This window comes from Vitis riparia, chromosome 7 (assembly GCF_004353265.1).
Source record: "Vitis riparia cultivar Riparia Gloire de Montpellier isolate 1030 chromosome 7, EGFV_Vit.rip_1.0, whole genome shotgun sequence".
Lineage (NCBI taxonomy): Eukaryota > Viridiplantae > Streptophyta > Magnoliopsida > Vitales > Vitaceae > Vitis > Vitis riparia.
In genome coordinates, this window is record NC_048437.1 from 93,603 (window position 1) to 112,259 (window position 18,657).

At 38.2% G+C, this 18,657-nt stretch overlaps 1 protein-coding gene across 4 annotated transcripts; it reads left to right on the top strand.

The window, feature by feature from the left end:
* The first annotated feature begins 1,507 nt into the window (after positions 1–1,507).
* On the top strand, positions 1,508–18,010 carry LOC117918333 (FYVE and coiled-coil domain-containing protein 1). Of its 4 annotated transcripts, XR_004651840.1 has the most exons (11): positions 1,508–1,718; positions 4,503–4,559; positions 4,668–4,735; positions 14,271–14,484; positions 15,425–15,525; positions 16,540–16,615; positions 16,729–16,788; positions 16,848–16,934; positions 17,033–17,111; positions 17,424–17,561; positions 17,674–18,010. XR_004651840.1 is itself a non-coding variant. In XM_034834898.1 (10 exons), the coding sequence occupies exons 1-10, from the start codon at positions 1,638–1,640 to the stop codon at positions 17,504–17,506; spliced, it is 906 nt and encodes a 301-aa protein (XP_034690789.1). In that variant the 5' UTR covers positions 1,509–1,637; the 3' UTR covers positions 17,507–17,973. The 4 variants fall into 4 exon arrangements, 3 of the variants coding, with proteins under 3 accessions (XP_034690789.1, XP_034690790.1, XP_034690791.1); XM_034834898.1 differs by having other exon boundaries at positions 1,509–1,718; positions 17,424–17,973; XM_034834899.1 differs by having other exon boundaries at positions 1,511–1,718; positions 16,848–16,898; positions 17,424–17,973.
* The last annotated feature ends 647 nt before the right edge of the window (positions 18,011–18,657 follow it).

Below are 18,657 nucleotides of genomic sequence, written 5' to 3' on the forward strand. Positions count from 1 at the left end.
CAAGAATGTTGAGGACACATAAATTACTTCCCTTGTAAGTAAGCTTAAGATGAAAATGTCATCAAATAAAATCAATAACCTACCCATCCTTTTGAGTTTTACATTTTAAGGTGATGCACCACATGCATCCATGCCGATACAAGTCATACATCAAAATACTAAACATGTTTTAGTAGGCCCATTATTAGTCTAAAAACTACATGACATGATAATAAATATCATCGAAATTTAAATTGGTGCTTCATCACTAAATATGTTCATGTAGTCTAAGCCCTCTATATAAGATTAATAACTTGTGCATATTTGTAGCCTTTCAACCTCATGGATTTCAATAACTCAATATCTCTATATCTATAACTAATTATTCATTGTTGGGATTATTATTTAGTTTGTTAGATTGGTTATTTTGGTAGTGAATATAATTATCCATAACATATATTGTTAATATTTGGATATTAATTAACCATAAAAATCATATTTTTAATTGAGGTAAAATCCTATTTAAATATGTGGGTCATCCCTATAATATCTTGGAATAATAAAATTGATTATAATATATAAATATTGATTTAGAATTTTTAAATCAATCATTCAACTTTTTTGGGTGTTCTTTATTGGATTTTTAGTTTTTATTAATAGTATCTAGAGCAATTATCAAATAATTTGTTTATTTCCTTAAAGTACTACATTCAATGACATGTGGACTTAAAGCGCATGAATCCATTAACAATTTGGAGTCGATGAAATGTGAGTTTTTGAACTATTTATACAATACTTATGATAGGGTACGAAACAATTGAAGTAGGAGTTTGTTGTTGACTACACTAAATTTTAACTATCATTAATCCTTGACTATATGTACCGATTATTAGACAAGATATACATCCAAGACATGCATTGAGATCTTGTGTTCCATTCTCCACTTGGATTAGGGGAAGTATAGCAAAGTAAAAGAACGTACGAAGAATCACTTTACTATAAAAAATAAATAAATAATAGAGGTTAATTTCATTCCCTCTTTTTAAGATTTGGTGTAAATAGGTTAAACTATAATGGTTTCAAATTCATCAATTTGTACCCTCTAAATGTATTCCATCTATAAAACGTACTTTTTTTAGAAAATAAAATTTATTTTTTTAGATACTTGTTAAACACATACCTAAAATATTTCAAAAAAACTATATATATTAGTGAAATTAAGTGTATTTACATCAAAACACTTAAGAGGGTATTAGTGAAATTAACCTAATAACAAAAATTACATAATTTAAAAAAAAATATATATTTTTTATAAAAAAAAGAAAAAAATGAGAAAAACATGTCAAAAAAAAAAAAAATTGAATGTAAACCTAATTTTTATCTTTTTCCTATATTTTTATCATTGTTTTCTTAAAAAATATATATATATTCTAAACCCGGACCCGCTTGAAGCTAACTGTCCAAAGGAGTGTACTTCTCTACAAATTTGTTGGCCCCTGTTTTTACGCAATTTTCATACCTGATTTTGGGTCACCCAAGATCCAGACCCGCTATATGTAGAGAAAACGGAGATCCGACTGTGATTGGGGAAAAAGGAAGCAGAAAGCCGGAGACATAATTGAGACAAGGAACGGGAGGCGATTTAGAGAGGAAGAGAAATGTCAGTGGAGCCTCCTCCTTTTCAGGAAGCTGCGCGCTGCGACGTCTGCAAATGCAGCTTCAACACCTTCAGGCGACGTGTACTCTATTCTTACTCTTTCTTTTCCCATTTTCTTTCTTCAATTTCCGTGTTTCTCTCTTTCGAATCTTGTTCAACGCGACCACCCCTTTTTTCACATCTTTTTTTTTTATGTATTTTGAGGTCTTCAGTTCATAGATTACCAAATCTGGGAGCGGATCTTTAATATATATTGGGATGATCCTTTTTCTTTTTGTTTGATTGGAAATTGAAGAAATTGTACCGATAGAGATAAAGATGAGCATAGAAAAATCCAACATACAAACCAATCTGATTTTTGCCCATGATGGGCAATGTTTCTATCCCCCGAGGGAGTCTGGAGACAGGGAATAGATTAATCTTCCCCTCCCAAAAGCAGATTTTTGATTTGTTGCCAACTATAAAACGAGTGGAACGGGTAAAGTCTATGTCTCCTTGAGAAATATCTTTCCAAGGGCATTGGTGAAAGCACCTAATCACAAAATTGGCATCCCATTCTTTGGATTGAGGATCTTTAATGTATATATTGAGATCATGAGAGTAGAAAGATCCTTTTCTTTTTGTTTGGTTGGAAATTGAAGAAATTGTACCAATAGAGATAAAGATGAGAATAGAAAGATCCAACATACAAACTAATCTGATTTATGCCATAAAGTGTCAAATTTCCTAGGATATATCATAAGCACTCATCCAATAGAGTTTGTTATTCAAAAAGACCACACCCATTCATCAACCCAAACCCCCTCATATCTAGGCTTACACACCTGCCTCCAAACTCTCAAGTGGTCTCTCTTCCGTTCACCAATACTTGATCAATGCAAGTCTCTTTGAATTTTCTCAATCCCAGATGCAACATCGGATGGGATCTTCAAGATGGAAAGGCGATAAAAGAAATATGAGCAAGGAAGGCCTGAATTCCCCCAAGAGGTAAGAAAGCCTTCTTCCAACTCTCCAGCTTCCAAGATAAGATTGTAACAATGATTTCTCTAAACTGAGGATGATGTTGGGTTCCCTGCTTAAGGAAGATTTGAATGGATTAGAGGCTAATCACTAGTTCTACAACTTGCCAAGGAAGCAAGTTTACTAAGACTCTGGTGATCCACTGTCATGCCTATGAAGATATATTTGACAATGTTGATGTTGAGGCCCAACTTTGAGGATGAGACTAATGTGAGAGATGACCATGAACTGCCTTGAGAAAAAAATGGCCCCATTGGAAAACTTTAAGTGGTGTTCCCTAATTTTCTTCCTAGCAACTCGAAGCCTCTAACCAAGCCTTGATCTTCAGTCCTATGCATCATCCTACTCAAAACATCCACCACTATGAACAAAATTGTTACACTTTCCATGACTTAACCTTACTGCTCATTTTCACTCATCAAAATTGACTGAACTAGGTTAAAAATTATGTTTGTGACCCTCAAAGCTCAAGAAGTGAAAAGGAATGTGGAAGAATGTATGTCAAATGGAGTGTAACTAGTTTTTGCACCAACAGTATACGAATATTGTTGTCCACTGATCCTGAATGCGCACAGTATTAGTTTATTTCACAACCATGATTATGGTTTCTTTCCCCTTACATCATTACTGAGGCTTGCCATCCTTCACTCACTACTTGGTTCAATTGGGCTAGGTTTTTTTTATTTTTTATTTTTGGATAGGTAAATAATATATATATATATATATATATTAACAGCGCCTAAATATGGTTGTGCTAGGTATTACTTAATAGATTTACGCATATTTAGGATTTACCCAAATCCCGATTTCTCATTAATATGAAAAGTTACTTATGTAAGCTTAAAGCTAGATGATCTACTATAAATTCAGATTTGCTACGCCTATTATCAATCCTATACACAGCTTTCAATCAAGTGATTGTTTAGATTGATCATTAACCCACCCAATTGCATATAAGTGGTAAAGGCCCATGGATGATTGACTGTCACTTTATGCAGCTTTCCTGTAGCAACAGTGTGCATGTGTGTGTGTATCTAGTCCGGTGAATGCTAAGGCACATGATATCCAATAAAAAAATGAGGTGTACAGTATTGTAAAACAATTGGTTGGGGAATACTAGATAATTATGGAATAACAATGTGGAATAATTTTGTTAGTTCATCATGGATCCTACTCCTTTGAAATGTTACAAACACTCTAATTCCGTTTCTTTCCAAAGACCTCTTTCAAAATACTTATGATGACAGTTTTTAGTTAAATAAGAAATAGAAGAGCTTTTGCATGTGCTTCATATGGTTCATGATTTCTGGGAGTGGGTTAGAGTATACATAAGAGATTGTTCTTTTGTCCATGATAGACTTTGTTGAGTGCTTAAACCCTAAGTAAGACTAGGGAGGTTTTTTGTGGCTCCCTTTGCCTTGTTTTGACATTTTGGTGCCCTTGTAAAGGTCGTGTATGTTTTTGTGCCTCATTTCATTAGGCATTGTTAATATAATTGATCTTTGCCTGTAAAAAAAAAGCGCTTCATATGGTTCTGTTTGTTTGCAGTTATGGATTCTCACCATTTTAGGTAATTCTTTGGTGTGCTAGAAATATTGTATTTCAGCTTATTCTACACATCTCTTCCAAAATGTTTATGATTACACTATTTAGTTAAAAGGAAAAGTGAACATTTTGTATTTGCTCTATATGGTTCTATCCATTTCTGGTTATGGATTCTTATTGTTTTTGACAATCTCCACTTGCTTTTGAATTTCTTTTATCACATTGAAATTTGGCTATTACTGTAATTGTTATACCTGTTCCTTATGCAAATATGCTCTCTGATTCTCTCCCTCTCTCTTAGCATCATTGCCGATGTTGCGGGAGAACTTTGTGTCATGAACATTCATCAAATCAAATGGTATTAGTTATATTTTATTTCTATCAAATTTCTTTTAGTAGGAATGTTACTAGTTGATGAATTTAGATTAAGCTATTTTCTATTCTTTTTGTTGTGCATTGGTTTCAGGCTTTGCCACAATTTGGTCTTCACACGTCTGTTAGAGTTTGCTCTGACTGTTTTAATGACTCCTCCCGGTAACCACTTATTGAATTGTGTAGAATTTATTTTCTATTTATTGGCTTTCTTATTTTTTAATATTATGGTGAAAAGCTAAATGTCATTTAAACAGGATAATTATGTGTCTGTGAGTGAAATATTTTCTAGATGTGTGATCATGTTTTCTCCAGGCATGATGGTATTAGAGTGAAAGATGACTAGTAGAAGCTTCTGGTAAAGTTTCAGTTGCTGGATGAAATTTGGCAAATGTGAAGGAAAACCATGATACATGTTTGTGGATATGTTATCATTGAATGGAAACAAATAATTGAGTGAGGAACTGACAAACTTAAGTAGCATGGTAAAGCAAGGTCTCTGATGGCACAACTATTAGGTTGAGAAGATAGCAAAGAAAAGAAACTTTTTTTTTTTCCCTAAGGAACTTTTGATTGAGCTCAAGAAGAATTTGAGAGGAACATTAATATGTGTTGTGAATTGTGTAGGAAGGATACTCTTTTGTGATCATTCCAAAACTATATTACTTCTGAAGTCCATTAGGGAGCAGTATCATTGAGCCTCTGCTTTTACCTTTATACCCTAGGATGAAACATCTTAAATGATCTTCTAAGAACCCTTACTCCTTAACACTCCTAACAATTTTTTTTTTTATAAATATCCTATACTCCTGTACAAGAGTTTGAGCATGTGTTTTCCTTGTGGATTGCATTCTGTGTCCATTCATTCCATAATTATATTGTTAATTAATTTGTTTCTCCATTAATTAAAGACTTAATCTCAATCAATTAAGTGTTATACTGCACCTAATTTTTGTGAAATACAAGATACTCATTTAATGATTAGAGATTGATCTTCACATCTACTTTTGAGACAAGGTGGCTATCCATGATGCTCGTATATCTTGGTTTCCTATAGAACATGGACTTAAAAGAAGCTTCACTTTGATTTTGATCTTCAAATGTATTAGTTCATTTGAGACATTTATTCTGCATAACAAATTATTCTTTTAAGATTAGTGTCTGAGGAACCCCTTAGGTTTGTTCTCAATAAAATCCTTCTTTGTGGCTTTGTTGATGCAGTACAGGAAATAAAATGAAAGGAGAGTATAATTGAAAGGACCTTAGGAATCACTCCTAGAAACCTTAGGCTTCACACCCAAGTACTCTTTGCATCTCACAAAGGAAAAAACTGGCTGCTGAAAATTCATTAATTTCATTCATTGATTGATTCCTTCCAAAAGACTAATCAACTACTGTATAAGACTTTTCAAGGGACTCATAACTCCTTGGAACTAGACACAATAAATGCAACTTGAAAATGACAAACTTGGACTGATTACTGACCACATTAAAGACTGTTGGAAAATGACAACAATAATGACTGAAAATGGTAACTTTAACCATTGACTAAGCCCCTAACTTAAGCTGAACCCATATTGATTTATATAAGATCCCAACTAAGCCCATTATCATCTAGAGAGTGCCAAATTAAAGCTTGGGCCTTGGAGTCCACTCCTTTGCGCCTCTGATAAACTTTTAAAGGTGGCTGCCACATGTCTCTATCATTTGTCCAATCTATTAGACCTATGTCCCTTTCCTCCAACCAAATTCATATGTAAGTCAAAAGTCTCATCTAAGGTAAAGGTCTTTGCTTGGTTAGTGGCTTGTGAAAAGGTAAATACCAATGTCATGCTATGGTTGGGAACACCTTACCCTATGACTATGAGGCTATGGTACCATTCATTTAGAAAGGCTAGGATGGAATGGGTTCCACCTAAGCACATATGTGACATAATGACCATTCATGTAGGGGCTTCAAGAGTTCCTTAAGAGGCAAAATCTTATGGCACAGAGTTTGTCTCACGCTGACATAGATTGTGTGGTGGGGGAGAAATGCTAGAGTTTTTTTTAGGATAAGTGGAGGACGGACAAAGGCACTATGGGATCTAATTCACTTTTGTCCTTGTTTTTGGGCTTCTTGTACACCTCCTTTCAAAGACATTCCACTGAAATGTTGTTCAACTTAATTGGTCCTCGGTTTGTTGAACAAAAGGGGTTGAATTTTTTTTTTTTTTGATAGGAAACGACAATGGAATATATTGATAAAAAGAAGGTACAAATAGAAGGATGAGGAATCCTCCCAACAAAGAAAACAAGACTACAAGTAATCAATTATAAGAAAGTACAAAAAGGGAAAAGTAGACACTCTAGTTACACGCCGCTAACCAATCAAGTTGTAATATGTTAAGAGGAATCCCCTTAAAAACCTTAGAACAAAAAGCCCAAAAAGAAGTAAGAAAACAAATAGAATCCCAAAGATACTCGGCATTCCTTGCTTTGTCCTCAAAAATCCTTGCATTTCTTTCCCGCCACACCACCCACATTAACGCTATGCACGCGTTTTGCCATAAGACAATCCCTCTCTTGGAAGATCCAAAACCATTAAAATTACTAGATAACATGTCAGAGATGCTCCTTGGGGAAACCCAATCCATCTTTGCTGATTGGAATAATCTGTGCCACAACCCCATCGTCAAAGAGCAATGAAGGAAAAGGTGATCTACTGTTTCTCCATTCTTCATACACAACTTACATATGTCAGGGCTAAGTGCTTTGTAGGGTCTTCTCAATTGTAGCAAGTCATTAGTATTAACCTTCTTGTGAGCCACCAACCAGACAAAGGACTTAACTTTAAAAGGGACTTGAGCATTCCAGACAAACTTGGAAGGGAAAACTGGAGGCGACTCAGAATATTGGGATAAGGCTAGAAAGAAAGATTTGACTGTGAAGAGACCTGAAGGAGATAAGGACCAGGATCTCTTATCGGGAACGGAAGGTGATATGCGAAGACGATCAAAAGACTGCATAAGGCCCTCTAAATCATCTATCTCAGAATCAGAAAGATTTCGGCGAAAATTGAAGTTCCAAGAGAATGGGCGGGTATATCCAAGAATTGATGAAATAAGAGCATTTTTATCCGTGACTACGCTAAGTAATCTTGGATATTGGACTCCCAAAGGTTGTTCCCCCCACCACAAGTCATCCCAAAACCGAATTCTATCCCCATTACCTACCACAAACCGAGTAAACTTGGAAAACTCTTGGTAGACTAGTGCAATGGCCTTCCAAGGACAACGATGAGACCATCTAACTGTGTTGTTAACATCCCAGCCATTGGAGTGTGATCCATAAATGCTTAAAATAACCTGATGCCACAGAGCTGAATCCTCCCTAGGATATCTCCACAACCACTTCCCTAAAAGAGCGACATTCCTTGTAGATATCTTTCCAAAACCCAATCCCCCTCTCGATTTCGGCTTACACACTACGTCCCAATTAACCAAATGGTCTCTTTTGCCTTCCCCTACGCCTGACCATAAAAAATCTCTTTGCATTCTCTCAATTTTTGCTGCCACAGAGGCGGGAATCTTAAACAAGGAAAGAAAGTAACATGGCATATGGGTGAGACAAGATTGAATGAGGGTTATTCTACCTCCAAAAGATAAATATGCCTTCTGCCACCCATCTAATCTCCTTGATATCCTCTCAATCACAGGATCCCAAAAGCCACACGCCTTAGGATTCCCTCCCAGAGGAAGACCCAGGTAAAGTATAGGCCACCCGGAAGCCTTGCAGTTAAGCATCTCGGCCAACCTAGAAAGGTGATTCTGCTCAAGATTAATACCATAGATATTGCTTTTGTCAAGATTAACTTTCAAACCGGAAATATGCCCAAACACAAGCAGGACATTCTTAAGGGTCATCATATCCTCCTCCCGAGAGCTGGAAAAGAAAATGGTATCATCTGCAAATTGAAGGTGTGAAACCCTTGTTCTGTTCCTACCCACCCTGAAACCCTCCAAGACGTTTCTCTCCTCAGCTTTCAATAACATCCTACTCAAAACATCTGCCACTATGGTGAACAAGAACGGTGATAAAGGGTCTCCTTGTCTTAAACCTCTAGATGCCTTTACCCACCCTTTCGCATTACCATTCACCAAGACTGCAAAAGAAACCGAGGACAAGCAACCTCTCATCCATTTCCTCCATCTAAGACCAAACCCTTTCATCTCCAACACATGATCCAAAAAATCCCAACTTACATGATCATAGGCCTTTTCAAAGTCAATTTTGAATACTACTCCTTCCTCCCCTGATCTTCTTTTCTCATCCACTATCTCATTGGCTATGAGAACTGCATCCAAAATTTGTCTCCCTTGAACAAAGGCTCCTTGAGTAGAATGGATGGTCTCGTGAAGCACCCCTCTTATGCGTCCTGCTAACACCTTGGCTATTATCTTGTATAGACTAGTGATCAAGCTAATAGGTCTAAAGTCTGAGATTCTCCTTGACATGCTTTTTTTAGGTAACAAAACTATAAAGGAAGCATTGGTACTTTGATTAATAATTCCGCTCCTATGAAATTCTGCAAACACTTTCACTAGATCCTCTTTTATCACTTCCCAACAATCTTGAAACACTGCAATGGTAAATCCATCCGGCCCCGGAGCCTTATCCCTGTCCATTTGAAAAATAGCCTTAAAAATCTCTTCTTCAGTAAAGGGGGATTCCAACCTAAGCGCACTCTCTCCAGATATAGGGGACCAATCTAAGCCTTCCACTCTCCAAGGCTCTCCAGGAGGACTCGCATAGAGCTTTTCAAAATACCTTAAAATCTCCTCTTTTATGCTCTCTGAATCATTCATCATTAGGCCATTTTCATTCTCCAATTCCTTAATATATTTCCTATTTCTCCTGCCATTGGCCACCTTATGAAAAAATTTTGAGTTACAATCCCCTTCTTTTACCCATTTCACCCTAGCTTTTTGTCTCCAATGTATTTCTTCCCTCAAAATCAACTCCTCTAGTTCCCCTTTTCTTACAACTCTTTGGGCTAAAAGTTCATGGGATAGGCCCCCTTCTTGCTCCAATGAATCAAAGTTAACTAAATCAGATAAGATATCTTTTTTCCTTTTACTTAGCTCTCCAAAAGAAGCCTTATTCCACTCTTTCAATTTGGCTTTAATAAACTGTAATTTCCTCATGAACTTGTGCCCTTCCCACCCATTTCCTTGAAACTCCCTCCACCATCTTCCAAAACTCTCCTTAAAACTAGGATGTTGCAACCACATATTCTCAAACCTGAACGGCGTTGGACCCCACTTGAACGGATTAGTTTCTAAGACAATCGGCCAATGATCCGATGTCCATCTTGGCAGTACTCCTTGAATACTTTGAGGAAATATTTGTTCCCACTCATTTGAGTACAGGAAACAATCTAATCTCTTGCAAACTGGATTTTCTTGCATGTTTGACCATGTAAATGATGCACTCCTTAATGGTAAATCTATCAATTCGCATTCTCTTATGAAATCATCAAAATCCTTCATGCTTGGGGTTAATCTAGAACCGCCCAATTTTTCTGAACTTCTCCTTATGACATTAAAGTCCCCGCCCACACACCAGCGCGGATAAGCAAGCCCACCAATGTCTGAAAGCTCCATCCAAAAATCCTTCTGAGAGCTGAGTTGTTTGGCCCATAAACTGCAGATAGCCATACAGATTCGCAACCGTCCAATGCGAACTTGATTGAGACCGAAAAAGAACCTAACACTACCTCCTCCCTGCACAATTTTTTGGCGTCCCATATGATCAAAATCCCACCCGAAGCCCCACATGCCGGAAGGGCTGCCCAATCCTTATTTCTGACTGTCCAAACACTACCCACGAATCTTCTATCACACTCCTCCTTTTTTGTTTCCTGAATCATCACTACATCCGGCTTTTCTGATCTTAAAAAATCCTTAACCACCCTTCTCTTTTTCTTTGAACCCAAACCCCTGGTATTCCAACTGATTATCTTCATGTGAAACTCTCTGACCCTAATCTCCAAACCGAAACCAATTAGTCTCACAAACCTGTAGAGCATCTGCTCTTCCTCCTGGAATATACTTTGATATCCAGAGTCTTTAAAACCTCTCGTACTTTTGCCATTTTCCTAGGGGACAGTCCTTCTATTTGGAACTCGCTCGAAGGAGAGCCCGCAATACCTCCCAAGTTACCTGTATCCTTACTGGACTCCCTAACAGGTGATCTTAAATTTGCTGAGAGAGAATTGACACCCTCAGGCATCTGGTAAGGACAAGCAGACTGGATCACCTCCATTTCCATTTCTAAATTAGGGATATCAACAGAAGTTTGGCCATCATCGTTGGTTTTTTTGAAAAAAAATTCAGAGTTTACTCGGTTTTCCATAAGTACCAGAGGTTGAGGAACTGAATCGGGATGCAAGGGCGTAGGGGGACTCAAAATGTGGACGGAAGGATACAAGAGGGATTTAATGGAGCCACTAGAAGGGGGTATATATGGATGGGTGGAATTAAAAAGTGAAGGCGTTACCTCCAGAATTTCCGCAACCATCGAATCACTGTTCCCCCTCAAGCTAAGCCCTTTACCTCTGGTTTCTGGCGAAGATGGCTTAACCATGACTGCTGAGCCACGAGAATCAAACCCCCCTCGGCCCAAAAAACCTTCCATATCTTCGTCGGATGAAAGAATGTTCAGATCAGCTTCCTTTCTCGGCGACGCATCCCTTTCCCCTAATATCTTCTTGCGAAACCTTGGAAAACACGGAGAAAAGAGAGGGCTTGCAGTTGATCTTCTGTTTGCCTGAGATTCGGCGCCTAAATCATCTGTCTTTGGGTCTTCGTTGCTGTCCACCTTGATTTTTCCCCGCAAAATGGGCTCGCTGCTGCTTCGGATACCTTGTCGATGCTCTGAGCTTGGGGGAAAGAAAGTTGACCACAGCTTCCTTGAACCGTAACACACCTTCTTCTCCGCTGACCTGCTCGACTGAAACTCAAGGATTCCAGGAGCTGATTTTCCCTTTTCGATTGCAGAAGAAGAGTCTTCTTCTTCCTTACGTAACGGCGCCACTGTCTCAACTGGGGTAGCCTCTTCTGGGCTTAGGCCCAAGCCCAACGAGCCTTTAAGCTTGCAGCCCATTGTAACTACACTTGGATTTGCCAGCGACTGGGCCTTCCTCTCACGGGCCCGACAGCCCACATCAGCGATGGCCTCATCTTCTCCGGTCCAATCTCCTCCTTCTTCACCAATCCCGTCCATCCCATCTAGTGACTTCAGACGAGACTGCGACGGGAGTTGGCAGCCCTTACCCCTTTCTCCTTCCTTCCAATGTCTGTTATCTTCCCCGACACGGTACCTTCCCTCCACCGTTGATCTGCCGCACTCCCCTCGTCTTCCTCCACCTGTCCCCGTGTGAGAAGCGACAGCCACCCGAGTCGACTCACCGTTTCTGCTACCTCTCCGTCTTTCTTCGTCTCCGACCACAACGACGACGACTGTAAACACCCAATCTCCATCAGTCACCTCCAACATAGCTGGAAGTATTGCCCTATCCTTCATTACAATCTTTAACCTCGCCCTGCTGAGATCAAATAACTTCAGCGTACGCCAATCGATTTCATTTACAGACCCCCATTGCTCCACAATCTTCTTCAGGTGAACCTCCGACCATAGGTGAAATGGCAACCCCCTTAATTCGATCCATCCTTCTCTAAATTTCCCGTCTAATTCCGCATTTTCCTTCGGCGACCATCTTCGCAGCTGAATGAAGTTCCTTTCCCCAGCCCTTAACTTCCTCAAATCATGGAGAAATATGGCTTCCTCGGTTGTTTCAACGAAAAATACACCCTTTCCAGCTGAAATGGGTACAATCGTTACCACGCCATTCTTCCCTAAGCTTCTCGCCACCAATCTTCCAACCTCAGCCCAATTCTCCCTGTCAAACTTGCTTTCACATACCACAGCTCGCGCCCACCTCCCCACTGGAACTAGACCTCCTCCTCTTGGCCCTTCATCACTAACTGTCTTGGCATAGGATCTGTACATCGAACCCACTTTGTTGTGAGGCCAGCTTTCCCCTCTTATATTTCTTCCTTTTTCTGCTGCACTCGGATATGGGACCACCAACATTGTAGCTAACGTTTTTTTTATACTCTCCCAACCTCTGCCCTTGTCACCCTCAGGAATGATCAAAACGGGAGGTTTTCTATTGTTGACGAACTCTGTGATCCTTATGAACCTTCCATGGTTGTTGAAGCCCACTTCCAACAGATGAGCCCTGCATTTTCCCCTGAATTTTTTGTTGAATCCCATATGATTCTTCAATGCTAAGGCTTTCATCAAGCATTCAACCAACCACCCCACTGCCTCCTTTTCAAACCTTAATGTAAAAACAGAGCCTCTACTTATCTCTGTCATCAAACACCATTCACCTCCTTGCTCGCCTACCAACCTAATCGAGAAAGTCTTCCTCTCAATCAAGACCTTCACCGACTTCCTCTCAACCATTCTCATCACTTTTTTTAACAAAAGGGGTTGAATAGCAATGAGAGAAGTTTTGTATGGGCTAGAGGAGAGGCTTTTGTATTTCTTTTTTAGTCCATACCAGTTGGTCAGGTCTTTTTGTATTGTGGTAGAGTTTAGCCATGTTTGATCGGTTTTTTTAACTTTGGGGATGACTCCTCGTCCTTCTCAAGTACTTTTATTCACTTTTACTACAATTTTGTTTCTGACAAAACAAAAAAAACGATTAGCATCTGGGGAATTTTTAGTTTTCCTTCTAGGATGGTCACTATTTCATATATAGAAGCCAAAAGATAGTGAAAGGAATTAGTGAGGAACTGCAGGCACAAGCTTAAATTCTCCAAAGTTTGAGGTGATTTCAGAAATGAAATATCTGTTCTTCAAAGATTATAAAAAGATAAGGTGTGGGGTCAAATTTGGGTAATGCTAACATCACTAGAATTCTAAATGGGGAAATGTACCTGGAGAGCTAAAGCAAATGACAAACTCTATGGGGTGGCTGGACCTGTTAGAGATGAACTTGGTGAGTCAACAAGATCAGTGAATGGGGGCTCAGCTTTGATGATAGATGATCAACCCCTTGGTGTGAGACATTTACTGTAGATACTTGTTCTCATGACCTGAGCAAGACACCCTTAACACATGCATGATCCTTACCCTCTCTGACAGGACTCTTAGCTCCAAACACCAAGCCAAGTCCCTTGAATCATCCGTTCACTAGGTATCCAGAAGACTAAGCTCACCATCAAGGTGCAGTTTGAAACCTTGCTATGGGCTTAGGAAGGTGTTAAACATCTAGATGTTGGGTGACTGAGCACCCTTGAGGAGGTTGTAGGAGATGTCCCATTCTTGGGAGATTTTCAATCTCTCTTCTGGGTGCTTATCTTTCTTGTGTTCCTTATCTACTTCAGAAACAGGTTTACTATTCAAAATTGGGCAACCTCTATGGAAGATGTTTGAGCTCATTACCAGCTGGCTTAAGCAATTTTTTTTTTTTTCCTGTTTTGGCTGTTGTCGTACTTCTTATCTTTTATTATTTTGAAGTTTTGGCTTCTTGTTGCCTAAGATTGAAGGACTTCATACCTTTGCTTCTTCTTCTTCTTGTTTTAATGACATTCATATTTTTTAATGTGTTTGTTTTTTTGTGGATTATGTTTATCTGTCATAGATTGGGAAAAGTTGATCCAGTGGCCTCTTTAGATGGGATTAATTCTGTTGTGGATTCAGTTGCAACACTGAACATCAATCCAAATGTAGATCTGAAGACTGGTGAACCAACTGCAGTGCATAACCCTGTTTCAGGCATTTCAGATTGCAAGTGTGGGATGCCTTTATGCATTTGTGAAGCTCCAGCTGCACCTGTAGAGACAGTTCCCTTGCAGGTATGAATTATGAAATAGTTTCTTATACATCTATATTGGTTTCCATGCATCGCATCTAAAACCATAACAGCAAATCCCTTTGACTTCCAGCTAGTGCCCCCTTGAATAATTAAAACAGATCTACTTGTGCTTGATTTGAACCTGAACCCCTTTTAAGGAAGGACACATGTACCATTAGGCTAAATTTATTGTTTATGTTTTTTTTCCTGGCTGGCAATAAAAGAAAATATATTAATGCGCCAAGGTACATATGCTATCTACAATATGTGACCTAAAGACTAAGGAAAGAGAAAACAGAAAACAACCTCCCTCTCTTTACTTAGAACTAAACCAATCAACAAAATCTATCATGGACATTGAATGGTGATCTGTGTGCACTCTAATTCATTCAAAAAAAAAAAAAAGGCTGTAAAATGAGATGAGATTGCTTGATCCAACAGTTCGACGTCATTAAATAACCTCATATTTCTTTCCTTCCATAAGGTCCAAAGAAAGCACAAGGAAGCAGCCCTCTAAGCTTTCTTCAACATCTTTCTCATGAATATGACTCATATCAACTCAAGAGATTCCCCCTAACTGTAGAATGCATCATTCAGACCAAACCAAATAGAGAATAAACCAGCCATTATAAAATTTTTGCTTTGGAACAGTGAAAGACGATCAGTAGATTCTTCCTCGCCGTTGCATATGTAACATCTATTCAACATAATCCATCCTCTCCTTTTGAACCGATCTAGCGTTAGAACTCTTCCCAAGACTGCTTCCCATACAAAGGAAGCTACTTTTTGTTGCAACCCCACTGCCACAACTCCCCCCACCAACACACACAATTTTCTGCCTCTGTCATTACTCCTAACTATTTGGTCCAGCTACATGAATCCTAGTCCTCCATGCACATCTAGGGCTTAAATTTATTTGTTTATTAATTTATTTATTGCAGAGGAAAACTATTGCCATCTCTACCACTCATTTGAACCCAAAACCAAAAAAGACTGACTGCAATCTGAAGAATAGAGGTTCCACTTCAAACAGCAAGCATGGGTACGTTACATGTAGTATTTCATTTCTTTCTGTTGACCTAAGATGACTATCTACTTATCTGTAAGTATTTTACAATTTATAGTGCCAGATGTACTTACTGGTGCAGGAGTTTGGGACCCCATATGTTTCTGACTCCGACTGAGAGTCTGGCATGGGTTGAATCCATACTGAATTTGAGTTCAGATGATCACAAACAGGGAAAATGGCTCCTCTCTAATGCATATTGCCCAACTCTGTATTGACACTTCATACTTGGATGACTTGGCATATTGTTTTCCCGTATCAGTTGCATTTGCATTTTGTAAAACAAACTGAATTCTGTCAGTGTCACCTGTCAAGCTCATGAGTCTCCAGTCATAAGTTCTATGAATTTAACTCATTTTCTCAAACACAGCTATAGGTGTTAGACATGTACCTGTGAATTATGTTCGGTCATACTATTCCAAACCAAGGGTGGAATAATATTTTTTTTCCTATTCCCACCCAAAAACCACCATCTCTTTTCCTCCCCCTCTCCCTGTTGTGTGCAGCCTCTATGGCAATGTAAACTTGACAGAATATAACATCTTGTCAGTAGAGACAAACATGTTGCTCACTAAAGTGGGACTACAATTTCTGCTGGTGCAAGCATTCCTGTTAAAAACCGAGGGAGGACGGATCTGTCATCTATTGTCAGCCTAAAGGTCATATAGAATTTTCAGTTATCTTGACATGTATCTGCATAATGGTCCTTATCTCCATGATGCTTTGAATTTCAGTTCCTTCCATTTTTCCCTCTTCCTCTGACCAATGGGAAGGAAAAAAATTAGAGTTGATAATAATTCCTGCATGAGTTTTTTTTGTTTTTTTTTCTTGTTTCTTTTATGTATATTTTGGTTCTTTAAGGTATTGTTGGATCTCAAATTCCAATTTGTTAAAATTTTAAATGGATGTTTTTCGACTTCATATCATATTGCTTCCTGTTATATGGTTTGAAAATTTATAATTGTAAGTAACTTGTGCTAAACTTTGCAGGTTGGCTTCCAATCTTGGGCAGGTAAGCAACAGTAGTTTGGATAAACCTCAGATGGATTATGATGCTAATGGGGAGGTATGCAACCCTATATGATCCATTTAAAGCAGTCAATTGAAGGTTTAATTAGTTATATTGCAGTGGACTATTTACTTATGCTCATTATTTGTATTGCATGGCTTTTTTATCAGGGTTTAAGAGAAGCTATCAAAAATAGTGACACTGCTGCAGTCAAGAAGCTTCTGAGTCAGGTATAAACGCTTTTAATCATTAATTTTGTTGATTTAGACTGAACTTGTCACATTGGCAGGGTGTTGATGCAAATTACTGTGACAAGCAAGGATTGTCCGTGCTACATCTGGTAGAATCTCTCTCACCCCAACCACCCCCCCACAATGTGTGTGTGCACACACATTCTTGCATTTTTGCCCATGGTATTCAGATTCTTTCCATCATGTTTAAATATTATCAAATGACTGACTCAATTTGATGTAGGCGGCACTCTTTAATCAAACTGATATAGCTTTTATTCTCATGGAATCTGGAGCAAGTCTGGAGCACAAGAATGCACAGGGTAATGAATCTTCTGTCCAACCAAACTGTTCAGTTTTGCTTAATTTGTTGGATAATGCACAGCTGAGTGAAAATTTGTTAGTTGTGCTGCCAAGAAAGTTGAGGTTTACCTTTCCTTCCCATCCTTGAAACACCGGTTACTGTGTTCAAAATGTAACATGGAATGCCAAAAGGCAAAGATCCCTGTACACCAGTTCTATTGAACAACATTGTAACTAGGTTAGTCTAGAACAGTTGGTAGTCACAAAAGTTGTAGACAGTTTCTAGTCGCATGGTTGTCCTTTTGGTGTATTCTAATGGACTGATTCTTCAGGAGAAACACCACTGGATTGTGCTCCTGCTACGCTGCAATACAAGATGCGGAAGAAGATGGAAGAAGGTGGGCAGAAGGGCTAAACCGATGTCAGCTGAGAGAAGTGTTTTTGTACAGGGCTAACCCCATCTCTCATCTGTGAGAAGCATTTCTCTTGTATCCTAAGCTTGTGTGCGAACCTTTGTTTCTTTATTTAAGAACATTTCTCTTGATTGGGTTCCAACTGCTGGGCTGCTGGACTGCTGGTCAGGTACACAAACACATTTGCAGACACAGCAGTACAAGAAATTCGTGGAGAATGAATGCCCACGCTAAAAGTTTGTTGTAAAGTACTCTTTTACAAAAAATATAAAAACGTTTTAGCTGGCTGTTAACCTTGGAGAATAGTGGAACTGAAGTCAAAGAAGCCAACGCTGTGAGTTGTAAGCCCTATTAGCCAATTAATAGTCGCCAATTATTGAAGTTCGCTTTTTGGCTGTAAAACGATTGAAACAGATGTATCTTTTTTTTTTTTTTGTGCATTGAAAGAGGTGGAAAAATGTTACTCTCCCTTTTACATTTATATGGAAATGGGCCAGAGGCGTCGCTCACGGTAGTACTTTCCGGCAATAAATCGAAGATGAAGTCTACCAGTGTAAAAATGCGTAGTTCAATAAATTTTTTTGAGAAAAAATTAGTTGAATTTATGTTTGAATCAAAAATAGAATCGAGCTTTTAATGATGAAAAAATTGAACCAAATCAAGTTTGTGGAAGGTCAATTTTGAGTGATTTAGATAATGGGTTATATAAGTTAATTTAAGTCTTAAGGCCAATTAGTTTTTAAAAGTAATAAATACTAATTTGAATTCAAAATTCAAAATATATTTAAAACTTTAGCTCAAAATATAATGTAAAAAATGATTTGAATATAGTTTAATAATCATGAATTTGTTATAAAATATAAAGGTTAAGAATAAAACAAAGAGAAGAGAAAATAAGAAGAGGGAATGACTTTGGTATATCTTTATTAACTCAAAAACCTTTATTTACAATGCAAGGGTAATACCAATACGAAAATGATACAAACTTGGTAATAGTATTGTCATTCACAAATCACCATATACGTTAATAACACTCCCCTTTGGATGACAATACTTTTATGCTTTTAGACTATTACAACTAACTCATTAAAAAACTTTTCAGTAAAACCTAATGGGACAAAACTTGGACAATGGCAAAAATAGTATATGTAAT

Coding starts and splice junctions, on each gene's coding strand:
- LOC117918333 (XM_034834898.1), top strand. CDS start 1,638: ATGTCAGTGGAGCCTCCTCCTTTTCAGGAAGCTGCGCGCTGCGACGTC. Junction 4,560..4,667: donor AACATTCATCAAATCAAATG/GTATTAGTTATA, acceptor CATTGGTTTCAG/GCTTTGCCACAATTTGGTCT. Junction 4,736..14,270: donor TGTTTTAATGACTCCTCCCG/GTAACCACTTAT, acceptor TATCTGTCATAG/ATTGGGAAAAGTTGATCCAG.